The sequence below is a fragment of the Aphis gossypii genome, chromosome 1 (genome assembly GCF_020184175.1).
Source record: "Aphis gossypii isolate Hap1 chromosome 1, ASM2018417v2, whole genome shotgun sequence".
Classification (NCBI taxonomy): Eukaryota; Metazoa; Arthropoda; class Insecta; order Hemiptera; family Aphididae; genus Aphis; species Aphis gossypii.
In genome coordinates this window covers 31,387,278-31,404,668 of record NC_065530.1, presented here as the reverse complement: position 1 = coordinate 31,404,668, position 17,391 = coordinate 31,387,278, and the positions used below count along the sequence as shown (strand labels likewise).

The 17,391-nt window shown below is 26.1% G+C and overlaps 1 protein-coding gene across 7 annotated transcripts; it reads left to right on the top strand.

Moving 5' to 3' along the window:
• Positions 1-252: 252 nt before the first annotated feature.
• Positions 253-17,391, top strand: LOC114125485 (scoloptoxin SSD14-like). 7 transcript variants are annotated; one of them, XM_027989157.2, is made up of 11 exons: positions 253-439; positions 6,666-6,731; positions 11,403-11,600; positions 12,557-12,777; positions 13,675-13,873; positions 14,597-14,797; positions 15,055-15,283; positions 15,353-15,543; positions 16,273-16,513; positions 16,864-16,977; positions 17,060-17,391. In XM_027989157.2, the coding sequence occupies exons 2-11, from the start codon at positions 6,715-6,717 to the stop codon at positions 17,210-17,212; spliced, it is 1,764 nt and encodes a 587-aa protein (XP_027844958.2). In that variant the 5' UTR covers positions 253-439; positions 6,666-6,714; the 3' UTR covers positions 17,213-17,391. The 7 variants fall into 7 exon arrangements, with proteins under 7 accessions (XP_027844958.2, XP_027844960.2, XP_027844957.2 ...); XM_027989159.2 differs by lacking the exon at positions 253-439 and adding an exon at positions 4,557-4,575; XM_027989156.2 differs by lacking the exon at positions 253-439 and adding an exon at positions 6,424-6,574.

Genomic DNA, 17,391 nt, shown 5'->3' with positions numbered 1-17,391 from the left:
TTTCATCTGTTTAACTTGTATTGCTGTATAAATATTTAGTTGCACTACATATTATACACGTCATACGTACTTAAGCATCTATACTAATCTATTAACTGCTTATTCTCACTTATAACTTTGTAAGTATTTAAAAAATTCAAGGACGTTTATTGTCATAACTTTTTGGTAATCACTGAACGCATACACTAGCCTGTCGAAGCGCTCTCTCTTCGTTCCAGTGTTGTCTATGTACCTTCCTAATAGCACGTTGTATTTTAATCAGTAGTACGAAATAAAATGTGATGGCAGTACTACTTACGTACCGTAGTTCGTTGTGACTTGATAAACACTTAATATGTTTATTTGATTAATTTTTTTTTATTTTGTGAGTGTTATTTATTATTGTATATACGTTTTTTTTTATACAATACAATAAGCAAATTGGACAAATAAATTTAAGGTATCAAAAATATAATTACAAATATTACCTTCACCTATATAGTACTTAGGTTAATTCTAAGCTAATTCGACATTTAGTATTATCAAATGAAAAATGAATGGTTCAAGATTACACACATTTTTAAAACCTAATACATTTTTTTTTTATTTAGTTATTCTGTCTACTTACTTGTGTATTTCATCATATACTTAGTGTTTAACACAATATTTAACACAGATTTAAATTCCATTTTTAAGGTTTATATAAAGTTTTATTTTTATGTTGAATATGCTGTTGTACGATTGAGTTTGCGTGATCATGGCTATTATTTTACAAAAAGAGTTTTCACTGTTTTATAGAAGGTCAAATCCAATGATGTTTATAATAACAAGTATAATATATAGTGTAGCATAAAGTGTACTAACAAGTTGTATTGGTTAATATACACAATAATAATATGAAATCATTCCAAATAGAGTTTATTTGTGTATGATGTATTTGTATAGGCTCTTTAGAGCATATTTCAAAACGTTATTCACTAATCACTATTAGTACTGTATTGTGTTGACTAACATAAATAACCAACTAGGTAATTACTTATGTTGACTTAAAAAAAAAAAAAAAAATGTTGGTTATACTAATTAGATAGGTAACAAATATAATAAATTGTTTTATAGATTAGATCTTGAATTAATTAATTTGTCCACTAGAGATATGTATGTGTTTCATTTTTTGACATAAAATCATTGTGTTAAGTACACCTAACTGTGTTAACCTAACCTATTATGCTCAAACTTTTTAACACAATACATTTCCTATCAATTATTGTGTATATTAAAAATGTGCGCGAACGCATATAATTTGAATTATATACTGTTATTATCTGATTAACAGTAATAATTACGATATAGCTTTATTTTGTCTATTGTGCATAGCGACGGAGTTAAAATCTGCTAATAATTTCTTATTTTTAATATTAAATAGTAGCTACAATACGACTTAATAAAGTATCAACCTATTTTCGTTTTTAGATTTTTACGTCGTTTGATAGAAATATTTGTTTGTAACAAATTATAAATTATAATAGATGAGTACACGAAATATATATATAAATATATATGTAATCCATCAATTTATTTTTATTAACAGCTAGTAGCTAGGTACAATGCATAAATAAATATTAGGTACATTATGCAGTTTTGGAAGAAACGTGTTTATCTTATTCATGTTTTCTAAAATATTATTCATTTTAAAATTAAATTCCTTTTATAAAATTTTATTTTTATTAAAATGCTATTAGTATTAACATAATAACATTAATAATAAGTATTTATATTATATAATTATAATTAATGTAATTATATTACATTTATAATAATTATAATAACATGATTTTATCTACATGGTTACATCAATAATACATTTTTATTATACAATTTTAGACGTTTTAAATTTTTTTACGTCGATCAATATGGGCGGAAGATTAATACAATTTACTAAGAGTACACTTGTCTGTAGTTAATATATATATATATATATATAAAATAATTTATCAAAATGTATTCTCATTTACTAGCAGCTGTAACTAGGTACTTCTCTGTATTTTTTTTAATATTATATGCAAATATTTAATTAATTCAAATGCGTACTCATGATGTATAACTAAAAATTCTAATTTGGTATCTATACTGTATATACATATTAGTACTTAATACTCGTGTAGTTATGCATAATTTAATGTATAACATTTAAATTTGTTAAAGATTTTTTTGATTTTCATTATACGCATTAGGTACAGAATTTATTAGCCTAACTGCATTATATAATTGAATAAAATAAAATATGTACTTCCATTGTTAGTAAATTAAAATTTTGATTTGTCATTAATGCCATTACTGTAGTAGTAGACATTACTATTATCGAAGAAGATTGCCTTTCTCTTATTATGAAATATACGCTTAATGTGAATTAAATATCAAATTGTTATATTATAATCCATCATCTTATAATAAATCTCAGGTTATTTCATATTTTAATGTCAGAGTAATTTTAAATGGAAATTAATATGTATTACTTTATTTAAAATAATTTATGAGCTTGACTATTTTCTACCTTAAAAATTATCTAAACTTAAAGTGTAGCTTTAGTTAAAAATCTGTTCGTGATTACGAGTATATCACCGCATGCATATACCAACTGCTAATTAGAAGAGTGACTCAAACATAATTACCTATTGTAACATTTAAAGTGAGGAAAAGTGTCAATTTCTGAATTTAAAATATTTATTACATTATTATAAGATAGTATCTACAATAATTAGTTATGTTAATATACGCAACTCGTTCAAATAGCATTATTATTAGTTATTTGTTTTTTTGATAAGCGGCTCTAATACTTGTATAGAACTAAAAATTACAGACCTATAAGTATGTTTCTTATTAAATAACAATAATTTATAATGTGTAAATATTATATAGATATAATTAAAAATAAATTGAAATATTTAAATAAAAAGTTATTTTTTTTTTTGCAATTTAAAATTTTTCAATTTACAGTGAATTGTATCGAATCAATAATTTTCAGAAGTGACCAAAACCAATCAAATTATGCTAAATTATTATTGTATTATTTTCTATTAATAAAGTGTATAGTACAGTATGAATGTATTATATATGGGTTTAACATTAATAAAATTTGCTTATACATAACGTATTAAAAATTAATTAAATAACTATATAACGAAAATTAATTATGAATTATAATAAACTGTTAAATTTTTTCCCAAATATGTTATAATAAGAATTATAATTTTAAAACAATTAAGATCAAAAAGTAATAATGTTTAGGTACTTAATTATTTGACACAATAATCGGAAAAATAAAGCGACCCGTTGGCGTAGTTACTTGCAGCCTGCAGGTAGGGGATTTGTAGGGTGTTATTCCCACTCTGATTTTTTTTTTTGTATACTGGCTTACCTTGTATTTATTTCACACTACAAAATGATGTAAAAAAAAAACCAAATACCCTACATAAGTGTCAATGCTAAATGCACTAAGATAATATTGATTCGCAATAAACACTATTGTAGGAATAAATTATGTCATATTTTATTGTGCTTCAAAAATAAAACAATGCATGGTCGAATATATTATTTTATTGTGGGGAATGACGACACGCATCAGCAACGTAGTCGTATATTATTTATAATATTATATCATTGGTATGTGTAGGTAATAGGTATATTTTAATATGATGTAATTTATTATTGGTTTCCACGTATGCATACATTTGAATATGTACTTATATTATGCATATCACAATGGTTGTATTGAGGGGTTCTTATAATACACACAAACATTTTTTTTTATTACCAAGGGGGGAGTGGGTAACAAAAAAATGTATAAAAATGTCATCTTCTCCTCTCAAATATGACCAAATTATGTCACTGTAGCGACTAAGTGATTAAACCACAATAATGAATATCATTTAAAATATTACAAAATGTATATTAAGATGCATCAAAGTGTAATAAAGGAGTAGGTTACCTATCTCGAAATAAAAAAAAAAAATAAAATAGGTATTATAAACTACTAGCTGTCGCTCACGTGCTCCTCTCCCGTGAATAGTTGTTTATAAATTGTGGGGCTGTTTCTTTGTTTTATAGTAATTTTGATCATAAAATGCTATAAAGTGTACATACCTTATACCTACGCATAATAATAATAATAATTTAAGGTGTTTATAGATATACTTATAAATAATAAAAACCAATTTTTTTCTCACATTAATATCATTATTCTTACACCCGGTAAATACATTATATAATAATATTATATAGCCATTAAATTAATAACAATAATAATGATTATTAAACAATAACTTTGGGCATGGAATTTTGTGGGTTTTCGCATCATACAGCCAATCAGCGCGCTACTGACAATGTACTACTTTTCTATTGGTTATTATTATTATTGGATGCGTTTTAACCTATCTTAACTATTCGAGTCTCAAGATTAAGTTCATCAGTCGTAGTTAGAACCCAGTGATCTATACTTTAAACTCCACAGGATCGTTCAAAGCACCGAGCCGTTGTCACATCTCATATAAGTCGACAATAATAATTGATTCATCGTCGATTCTCTATACACATTCTGAGGTTAGTCATGAGCAATTACTCAGCTATACGCTTTAAACAATTATTTTAATATATTATAACATCTATAATATAAAACCAAGTCCTGATTTTTTGTCTCGCATATAAATCCACATCATTCTACGTATCATCACCAAACTTTTTACTGTTATACCTGACAGTTTGTTGGAGGTTTTAGTACCACTTTTGTTAGGGAACATGTCTAATATTTTGATGATATTTTCAGATTTTTACAGAAATATTATGTTATTAGTATCTTAACACACTATTTGGTGTAAAAATGAAACAAATCTACGTGTTTCTATAGTAACAGCGTAACGTATAATAGTATGTGTATCTTTATTTCATTTATTTCGAAAAGGGAACGTAATAAATTACACAAAATACGTTTTGTGTCTCTCCTGTAAAATTTGAATTTTGACGTATATGTATATTATTATTATTATTATTATTTATTCGAAATTGAAATTTTAAAACAGATTTAAAACATCTAAGAGAGGAGTGCTTTATCATCGTTATAGTTTTAATATTAAACTCTAGTAGTGTTTGGTTGGAAATATATGGTGAGGCGTTAAAAAAACGTCAAAGTGCTATATTTTTGAATGATTGGATTCTGTTAGCTTTAGAGTTTTTTGCTGCGCTCCTAAGCTGAGAGCTGTAGTCAATACGTTTCAAATTGGCTTAAGAAAAAATTTGGATATTTGTACTTTAGTTTTGATATTGGTGTTTAAATGTTTAGATAAAAAAAGCTGAGCGCAATTCTATTTGATGTTAACTTAATTTAAGTTTTATTATTTTATGTTTTATGGCTTTGATCTTTTTCTTCTCTCAATTGCTTTCTTTCTCTCTCTTTCTCTAGCATAGATGCTTTTTATCATGTTTTATTTTTTATTCAATAGAATAGTTATTATCGTTTCTTTTGTACTCACGTTTATAAGATTATACATAAAGACAAAGTAGCGTTTTCTTAAATTCCATGTATGTATCTAATAGTTCTAATAGGTAATATTAATAAAAATTGAAAATATATCCTTTAATTTAATACACACAAAGTCATTTTTTTACATTCAACAATATTATTTTCAAGTATAAAATGTTAATTAAAGTTAAATGTTCTAATTAAATTTTTATAAATTATCTTTAGTCAGAATTTTAAAGCTGCAAATTTCTTTAAATGTATTTAAAGTTTAAATTCGTAAATAATATAATATTACAAAACAGATTATGTACCCAACAATATAGAGTAATTATTGAACTACTCGTATTTTCTATAGTCGTAAGTCATAACATACTATTATAAAAGTATAAGAACATTAAGAACTAAATATTTAGTTAGGTAAGAAGATAAGAAGTACCTATACAGTATACATATTGGCTATTTCATCAACTATAGTTCATTAATATTATAATACGTATAAGTGTAATACTTAAGTTTAAAATTAAGCTTTATAGTATGAAATTATACAGTGAACATTTGATAGTACCATCTTCAATTATTATTTGTAGTATTTCGTCATGATTTGTGGATTATAAATAAAGCACCGTTATTTATTATTAAGTTTTGAATGACAAGTAAATGATGATAAATGATTATTGGTTTTGAATCATAATAATAGGTACGTATTTGAAATAATTGGCGCACTTGTAACATAATTTGGAGAATCATTTTTAGTGATGACTGATTACATTCTTATGCAATTTTAACTTTCGTTATGTCTATTGTCATACTATACTTATTATTTAACACCGTTCGAGACCTATTCAGCAACAAGTGGCTTGTAGAGGATTATCAGAAATTAATTCTAAAGTGCTGTAATAATATTATAGGTACTAGAAATCATAATAAAATTATAATATGTATGCTCTCATAAATATGGTAAAAAAGATACTTTAAATTTAAAGCACGTTCAGTGTTCAGTTAACTTTAGGTGGCAACGAGGTGAACGTCTCTGTTTTAAACCGTCCGATCGAAGTAAACCCGATACAAGTGTATTTATTTAATGTATATATATGTATTATATGTTATTAATATAATATAATATTTAAGCATCGACATAATTTTCCATTCATAGTTATTGTTGTATATTTTACAGATTACATCGGTTCTTTAACAGACTCGGAATACGATACGGCCCATGCACAATGATGGGTAACTTCAGGTGAGTTCTAATTTTATATTTATAACTATTAGCATATATTAATCAGCTACACATAGAATACACCTTATTATTATTATGTTTATTTTATAATAATTCAGCCGTAGATGTTATGTAACATGCGTGTGCAATGATGGTATAATATATTATTATCAATATTATTTAACGATGTAATAATGCTGATTAAAAAAAAAAAAAAATGTTTACCTACTGAGAAAATTATTAATAGTTACAACGTGATAACATGTTAACTATACTGTTTTATACACATACTGTAGAGTACCTACCGAAACCGATACACATGTATACACCTACATTATTATCGTCTTTTAGTATTGAATAAAAATATAAAATTATGATTCTTAACCATAATGATGTTCGGTACTGCTGTTCGTTCGGTTTTACTTACGTAATATCAACCGCAGTACGCGTTTAAGCTCCGTCGTAACATAGTTTTGTGCTCAAAATCAAATGAACAAAATTCGTTTGGACGGCGTTTCCGCGCCGGAAAGGAGTTCGTCGGTAGACATATCGGAAAATACACCGATACTCAGGAGTACGAAAAAAAAATATAGGTCAGTATTGAGATATTATATATAAGTTTTGAATCACGAATATAATATGTAGTACCTACATCACATTTTATACAAATTTCAAATCAAAATAGCTTCCCGAATATATTATTATAACTATTTGATTTCGTAGTGGAATTAGGAATTGCATATTATCTTCAATCATTAATCGATCGGACGTAATTAATTATAAATTTCAGATAACCTTGATAGTCATCTAAAATGTTCGTTTGTTGACTGTTTTCAATCAATTATACTAAAATATTTTATAGCAATAACTAATAAGTACTATAGTGATGATTCCACTGATACCTATTATTGGGTTATCCATTTAACGTAAGAAACTCTTTATTTTATAAACGATTAACGTTTTTAAAGTCAGTTTGTACATTGTTTGACATAAATTTAAGATGTTAAAAACCATTTTTTTTAAATAACTATATTTTCAATTTTGTTCCTATTTTTGATCGTTACCTATACTTTTTTAAATTGTTTGATAAAAATATGCATTTTTAGTTCATTATCCCAGGAATATTTTTTGGAGTACTTCGATGATTGAAAATTGAATTTTGAACGAGTGAAGACAAAAAAAAGTATAAATAAAAGTATGAGATCACTATCAGTATATATTAATAAAATGTATAGAAGCGGATTGGAGTGGTCCCTGGGGTACCCATGCAAAATTTTGGTCAATCACTCCGCTTATTTAAACTTTAAATATTTATAACTCATAAAAATATAAATGTCTGAAACTTTTATTGATTGAAATTCTCCGAATAATATTCTTCTTAAGAATATGAATTAAGACTTAATGTAGGTATTAAAAATTGAAAAAAAAATAATAATGATAAAAAATAGTAAAACATATTTTTTTTTCAAAAAAGCAAAGTGACTTAAGTAACTTAAAATTATGTATAATATATATTTTCAAAAACGTTAGTGTTTCCTGAAATAATTAGTGTCTTACGTTACATGGATTATCTTGTGTATATTATTTCTGAAGAGTTTAACCGTATGATGGTATATCACATTGTATACCTTCTGGCTACTCTGCAACCAAAGAAGAAAGTGTAAAATGATGTTAAGTGAGTCATCTCTCCTCCTCCACTAAACATATATAAATATAATTTGTGAGGAATTATTGTATATTTTAAAAATGTACTACTAAAAGTCATCACTTATTATCACGATTAATGTAATACTAATATCTTTAATCATACTTATTATTAATTATTGGTATCTTATAGTACCAATATTGTATTTTACACTGGCTTAAATGTGTAACTGTGATTATGACGTTCACGTATTATGTCTACAATTTATAATAATAGTATTAGGTTTTCCAATTACCAGGATACACTCATTTATATAACATACTACTACCCATGTTCTTTGAACACAATGAACCAATATAGTACCTATACATAGTCTGATAATAAAATAATAATAAATGTTTATGGGATATTGGTACCTACACTAATGTACAACACATACAAATATTAATATATTTCATATTATACTATTATAAGTTATACGTATAATAGGCGTCGTTCAAAATCACTTTATATTTTCCATGAAAAAATGTAAAACTTGAAGTTTATTGGTCTTATAATTATGATATTTCTCTTGTTGTGTCAGTTATCATTCACCACTTTTTGAACTAGTAAAAATTCTTATAACTTAAAATGTTGAGGATGGTTTTTGGAAGTTTATCGGATTTGATTTGAAATTTAGGGGGGGGGGGCGGCAAGTATTCTCATTTTAGCTATTTTTTAGTAATCTAAAATGTATTGTTCGTAGTTAACTTTCTATCTTTTCTGCATTACCATGCATCAATAATTTGTATTTAGGTACACTATGACATTTTAAAAATATTTAGATTTATTTTAATCTAGTTGTATATATCTTATATTTACACAGTTCTATGATACGCCTAATAATATTATTATAATTATTAATTATCATTTATTTTATGCGATTTGTTTTCGAAAAAACTTTCCTTGTGTATTTATTACTAATAGATAAATAGATAACTATCTAATAGCAATATAAAAATATAATAAACTATCTTTATAATTATCCTTAAGAAGGTATGAACAAATTAGAAATATAGACAATCAGATCGTCCTCGTTTAGTATCGTTTTTCATCGTATCTATACGACTATATACATTATACAATAATGGTTAATGATAGTGAGTGATTTATTATTAATTAATAAAATGTAACACATTTATTACATTATTATACCGACAAATTCAATGATAAGTTACAGTCGTTTCCTACTCTATAATAGAAAGATTTGCATGTTTTTTTTTTATAGTGTTACGTTACGCATTATTGTCGTCATTGTGAACGTCATTTAATTATGTCGAATGGAAATATAGGATGCATTTTAAAACCATAGTATATAATAGTCAATTATAGATGTTGTACTCGTATAATCAAATAATATTTCATGGTTTTTAGTTTAAACACGTCGCGTTGGATTGTTTTTTTGGTCAGGTGTTTACTATTTTATATAATATGCGGTAACGGCGATTTGTTTTTTACCTAACAAATAGATATTTATTTTATTTTTTAACAGTTTTTAAAAGTTGATTGAACTTTAATTTTCTTTTATTGGACTAACTGCAGATAATAAAATAAAATCAACAAAATTGTTCGTATGGTTAAATCATATTATTGTAATAAATGTAACTGCATAGCTGTTTTTAAAAATACCGATTTACATAGAAGAAACTCGTTTTTCGGGTACATCCTTTGTATTAATTCTTTTTCTATATTATATTATAAGCATAATATGTACTATTGGTGCACTTGAAATTATTTCAATCAACATTTTATGAATTTTAAACTAAAAAATGAATGTATATATTGTCGTTATATTCATGAAATTTCATCTTATTTTTATATATTACCGCGTATTGGTAAACAGAGAACCTCTGATAATATTATGATAATTTTAAATTAATTACTACAATATTATAATATCTAATAGGAAGGTATGTACTTATAGTTGATTAGTAGGACGTAGGCTACGTAGCATTTTATAATTTTAATAGAAAGTTAGGCTTATCCTACAATATTTTGTTAATTTAAATTGTAACTAGTAACTACCAATAGTACCGTTGACGTTGGGATTTTAATAATGAATTATTATCTATCAGTTGATACGACGATACATACATATTTCATTCAAAACTAAATTCAAAGAATCTTTGCAGGCTTTTAGCGAATATATATTATGTATACGTAACACTCGTTCGTCGTTTCATCATTTATGTCAAATAGAGCTTGATAATCCTATTGATAAATGACTGTATATAGGTTAAAATCAAAAGTGTAACGAACATTGTAAAATATAATATGCGTATCTAATTAAAGTTCTGGTTGATAAATTAGTCCATCTTGGTGATCGTAGTGTATATCATTTTCAAGTAGATTGGGAATTTTTATAGATAATTTTTATTATTACTATATTATACTATTTAGTTGCCTACTTGATTTTTATCGTAACCTTTGTATGTTATTGTAAATACTGTATATTTTTCAATTAGTTTTAATTTATATTTTACTTAGTAACTCATTATCTCTGTATATTTCTGTCTATATTTGTTTAATTATAAATATTAATAAATATTTATAAGTATACACTATACACATATTATATTATACATATAAATATTTATACATAAACCGTCAATGTTGAGAAATTAATCGTCTATGACAATTAGGAACTAAAATTTTATTTAAACATCACACCCTTATATTTTGTAATATTCTACATCATTTATGATGTATTTTATTTAATATTTTATAAATATTATACATTTAGGATCTCTTAATAATTATTGGCCTACTATCATAGTTATTTTTATGGTATTGATTATTTGAGATAATTTAAGTACTGTGCATGTTACTTATACATCGTACTTGGCACCAATCACATGTCTCGTCAACGACATTCGTCTTGACAGTTTCCTATAAAAATGATTCAAGTGTGATCGAGTGCAGTGCGCTTATCGAATTGCCTAAATATTTTGTTTACAACACAAACACGATCAATGGCTAATGCGTAGGAACGATATTATTTTTTTCAGATCGAAAACTTGCATTGTTCTATTAGTAGTCGTGGTATTGATTGCTGCGATTTCAGTCCTATTCGTATATACACGAAATGGATCCGACGGTGAAAAACCAGACCCGGAACATGAGTTGCCACCATCGTTTATGCCAATGGGATCTTACAGCAACGTTGGCGTCGTGTCCAACGGCGGACCATGCGCACAGATCGGAGTGTAATTATTACATGTCTTTAATACAAGAAAAATAATACTAAAAATAGAAATTTAATGACATTTCTTAAAAATATCGTACCTGTTTGGTTAAAATTTCGTTAATTGACAATAACGTCAAGTACATTATTCCACAATAATAAACCATATTGTAATATTAAAACTTTAATAGATAAATATTGTGTGAAATTTACCAAAATCTATAATACAGTGTACTAATATTATGTATAATATCTTACATACCTTTATTTTAGGTACTGTATTTTATATTTTATAACTAGCTTTGAGTTAAAGTTGATTTATACTAAAAACTACAATAATTTTAATTTTATTATTTACATATTATTTATATATGCTACGACAGTTATAAGTTGAGGACGTTAGATGAATATTATTAGCACAACATATGAGTATAGTATTAATCACTTTTTATTCTTGTTATTAAATTAATTTATTTTTATCAGTTATATAATATATATTTCAACCAGCATTTTAAGTACTTGTTAAATATGGTATAAAATTTATGAAAAAAGAAGCTCTTAATAAAAAACTTAAATTTAAAAATAATTGATTTCCACACAGAAATAGTTAATATAGTTTCTATTAATTTTAATATTATTATTTATATTGATTTAATTGCCCATAAATAAATACCTATACATGCACAGCTTTTGAAAACTTAAGAACATAGATAAAAGAAAAATTAAGAAAAAATCATCATACAATATTATCGATAAATATATTTTGTTTTTAGGATATATTTAATAAACTATAAAAATAATAAGAGATAAATCAACAAATTTACATTACTCTCAAATAATATAAAATAATTTATAAATAACCCTATATTATTGTGTATTTAGTATATAGGTTTAAACTTTCATTAAATAATTAAAAATAAAATTTATAGATTTCCGATTAATATTTTTGATTTTAATATTTTGATATTTTTTCAAAAGGGATGTGATGGCCAAAGGAGGAAATGCCGTAGATGCCGCTATAGCAACAATGTTATGTGACGGTGTTCTATGTCCTGAGTACATGGGTATTGGTGGAGGATTTTTAATGAGCATTTACGACGGAAAAACCAAAAAAGTTACGACAATCAATGCACGGGAAAGTGCACCGGCTGCAGCAACTGCTGAAATGTTTGTTAAATATCCAGAAAAGTCAATACTTGGTGTGTATAGTAAATAAACATTTTTAAAAGAATTCTTAGGTAATAGATTTATTGCCATTTATAATAAATTGTGTACTACAATTGTACTTGATTTTTACTTTGATTTTGACAGTCATTCAACATAGATTATTATGTTTATTCGGTAGAACGTAGAATTTCGAACTTTTAACAATTGATATTGGTCAGTTCTATGGTAATATACAAATTAATTTGGTTGAGTATCGAATGGTCTTGTAGTTTTGGCATATATAAACAAGAAATGGTAATTTTTAGGATAAATAATATGCTATAGCAAATTTAAAAATCCAAAAATAAAAGAAAGATACTTCTTTGAACAACAAAATCAAGTGTAATGAAATTGAAATTAGTATAATATGATTCTACTTGTGTTACATGCCTAAATAGACTTATAATATACATCGTATATTTGACTATTATGGATTTTGTAGTTAATTTTTATCCTTATACATTCAGTTTTGATTGAATTCATTTCTACCAGTATATTCGAATTCAACGGAATCAAAAATTCTGAAATTTACCTGCAGTGAGTGATTGGACAATTCTAGGTATTAGTAGAACATAATCAACATATCACCGACAAAACCTAGTTTTAATCGGTATCCCTACTTTTACCTTTTCAGTTTACTAATATAATATGTATTTTATTTAAATTGTTTTGATATTTTACATAAAATATACTAATATGGATACGTACTATATTATAAGAATTAAATACTAGAGTAGCTTATCTGAGCTACCAACATTTAATTAATTATTATTCATGTTATAATGTTATTATTTATAAGTTATTATAGTCTTACAAGTTTATAATAGCTTCATGAAAAACAATTAATATCCAACAATTTTGAATTTATACCTATTTGAAATATCTATTAGGTGGCTTGGCGATCGCTGTTCCTGGGGAACTCAAAGGCTATTCGACGATTTTTAAGTCATACGGTAGTGGTAAAGTTTCATGGAAATCTTTATTTGAGCCAACTATTGAGTTATGCGAAAATGGAATACAGATCAGCGACCGTCTAGAGATAAACATGAAAAATCACGAAGAATTAATAAAAAATGATCCATTTCTTAGGTACAACGAAAAAAAAAATATTACTTTGTCATATTTAAAATATTTTACACAGTATAATCCGCTTAATTGAGACATATTTGGGCGGTGACCTATTGCCCTCATTACCCGACTGCCTTCATTAACTAAATAACTAATAAACTGAAACTATTAAAGTGCATATGCATCATAATTAATAATATTATTTACAAAGTATATAGACACTTAATACATATTTTGCTTAAAAATTATTATAAGTACCTAGTATAAATTAATATATCTTAAATTAATTATTCGATTGATTTATTATAAATTAATTGATCAACATACTTAATTCATATTTTGTTAGTCTCTAGAAAATCGTCCATTCTCCTTTATTGCTTATTGACAGAGTCTACACAAAATATCTAGCGAAGTTGTTGGGGCATTTTCGTACATATAATGTTTACATATATAAAATATACTAGAGTCATACAGATTAGATAATTATAGTTCCAATAAGAAAGTAAATAAGTATAAGTTAGAATATCTAGTTAGACACTTTTACCTTTTTACTTAATACTCGATGGTTTATCTTCAATAAACGAAGATAAATTGCCCACAACTAATATATTCGTTCGGGAGTATGTAAATTTGTCTATATTATTCCCTTTATGCGGTGTTTTAATTAAGCAGATTTTACTGTATGTTTGTTTAACATATGACAATATGGTTTTTATAATAATATGTTGGAAATGGTTGTTTTAGACGAGCATTTTTCGATGAAAAAACTGGACATGTAAAAAAATCTGGAGAACATTACACGTTACCAAAGTTAGCAGAGACATTGAAAATCGTATCAGTTGAAGGTGCCGAAGCTATATATAATGGGTCATTAACAAAACAATTAGTGGAAGATATAAAAAAAGTCAACGGTATCATAACCGAAAAAGACCTGGCCAATTATGAGTTAGTCGCCATAATAAGTATAACTTAACTAATATGTCCGCAAAGTAGGTATTTTAAGTTTGATTTTGTTTAAAGTCAGTCAAGCTACAAATACACGAGATCAAATAATTATTATAAATTGATAACAAATAAATTGTATTAGATTTATGAGAAAAATTAAAAGTTTACTATTCCTTTATTGTAGGTTTTTAATTGTTAATTTTGTACAAATAACAATAAATTTCAATAAATATTAAACGCTTCATATTACTTTTCAGGGTAGAAGTTAAAGAATCTATGCCCGTACATTTAAAAAGTGGACATACAATACATTTGGGGCCACCACCTAGTTCTGGTGTAATATTAGCCTATATACTTCGAATATTGGACGGAATATTACCAGCACCAAATCCTGGATTAGATGCACATCGATTTGTAGAGGCTTTCAAATTTGGATTTGGCGAGAGAACACATTTAGGTGATCATAATTTCGTAAACGTAACCAATGTATGTTTTCTGCTGCAAACACTATATTAATATTTATTAATCGTTGAATAAACTCCATTATTTATATAGATTTATGATAAAATAACAAATGACAGCTATATTGATAGTATTCGAAATAAAATATCCGATACATTCACTTCGTTGGACCCCAAGTACTATGGTGCTGACTATGATTCGTCAGAAAATCACGGAACTGCTAATATTGTTGTAACCGATTCGAATGGAAACACTGTCGTAGGAACCAGCACTTTAAATATATAGTGAGTAAAACATAATATTATATTATTAAAAAGTGTTGACGACGTTATCGGTACTCATCAGTTGATGGTTGACCGTCGACCGTCTTAACGTTGTCCTTCTATTTTTGTTTTATTTTTTAAACATCGAATATCGATTACCCAATAGCGATAACCAAAGCCATGGCTGCAGTGTAATAACCCGTTCAGCATGAGCCACGGACATTTCGTAGGTAGATGCAACACGATGCGACGTATTCTAATAATATATTATATTATAGTACATATTATATATTCACCCTCTTTCACTTTGACAAAACATTTTTTTTTATCTTTACTCTATTTTTAGAGTTTATGAAAAGAAACCTACCTACATGCAACTGACATATTATTGCATTAATTATTATTAAGAAAATATATTAACCATCAATTTGAATTGAATAGTTGAGTTAAAAATACATATTTTGTTTATATAATATTATTCCGTTTCAAATTTGTTAAATTTTGAACATTATTTATGTAATGTATTATAATATGTATTAAATAATAAATATTATATTATAACATAACATATTGATGTCTACCGAACATTGTGTTTTGAATGTTAATAAATACTCATACAAAATACGTTAAATATATATTTCTTTTTAAGAAATGCATTCTTAAAGACATGCATTTACTATGAGTATATTATTATTATTACATAATACTGAATAACAGTAAACATAGCACTGAATTTTAATTTTCTTTCAGCTTTGGTTCTGGTTTTGTGTCTCCGAGCACTGGTATTAATTTAAACAACGAAATGGACGATTTTTCTACTCCCGGAGTTATTAACTATTACGGTATTCCATCCTCGCCTGCCAATTTCATTGCACCGGGCAAACGACCAATGTCATCGATGTGCCCTACAATAATCACCAATAAAGATGGAGATTTTGTTCTCGGAGCTGGAGCAGCAGGTGGATCAAAAATCACGCTTGCCACGTCCTATGTATGATTTATCTAAATTAACTATGATTAATATTATTGTGTTATATTATAATTATACGCTATTGATATTGATTATTCTATTTAGCCACCTAAAATTTCATAAAAATATATTTGACTCTACAATTAAAAATTAATCATATTAATATCTAAAAGTATTTGAGAAGTAGTATTCCATGGTTTTTTTTAAGAATTATAAATGTATTTATCTTATCGTACAACTAAGAATGTAATAACTATCTAGTTAATTATAATAAAATTTAGATAATTAATAAACTATATTTTTAAATTATTTTATAATTGTTTGCACATAGGTGTAATGTAATTTAAATATACGTTTTTATTCATTTTCAGGTGACAGCCCTAAAACTATGGTACAATATGACATTGAAAGAAGTCATAGACAAACCTAGAATTTACCACCAACTTATGCCTATGGTTGTTCAATATGAATACGGAACGACAAAGGTTATTATAGAAATATAACGATAGATAATAATATTTAACAAAATATTTTTCAATATTTAACCAACCATGTTTCGATTTTTAGTCCGTCGTACAAACACTTAAAGATATTGGGCATCCAGTAAGTAGATTGAAGAATACAATAGGTTCAGCAGCAACAGCAATTGCAAAGTCCTCTTCAGGAATGATCGAAACAATGCCAGATTGGAGGCGACCAGGAAATTCGTCCGGATACTAACACGATATTATTATGTCGATAAGATTATGTTTAGTAAATTGTTCTTGTAAAACGTACCTTGTAAGTTCCTAAAAAGATTATATTCACGACTATTGATAGTACACCTTAAATTGTGTGTAGTCAACATTATGTATTATTGTGTAATTATTACTACCTATTATAACTTTATTTATCCTTTA

Bases quoted from the DNA above. Each gene is read 5' to 3' on its own strand.
- LOC114125485 (XM_027989154.2), top strand. From the start codon at position 7,200: ATGAACAAAATTCGTTTGGACGGCGTTTCCGCGCCGGAAAGGAGTTCG. The intron at 15,284-15,352 runs GTATGTTTTCTG...TTATTTATATAG, and splicing joins ATTTCGTAAACGTAACCAAT to ATTTATGATAAAATAACAAA. The intron at 16,514-16,863 runs GTATGATTTATC...ATTCATTTTCAG, and splicing joins TCACGCTTGCCACGTCCTAT to GTGACAGCCCTAAAACTATG.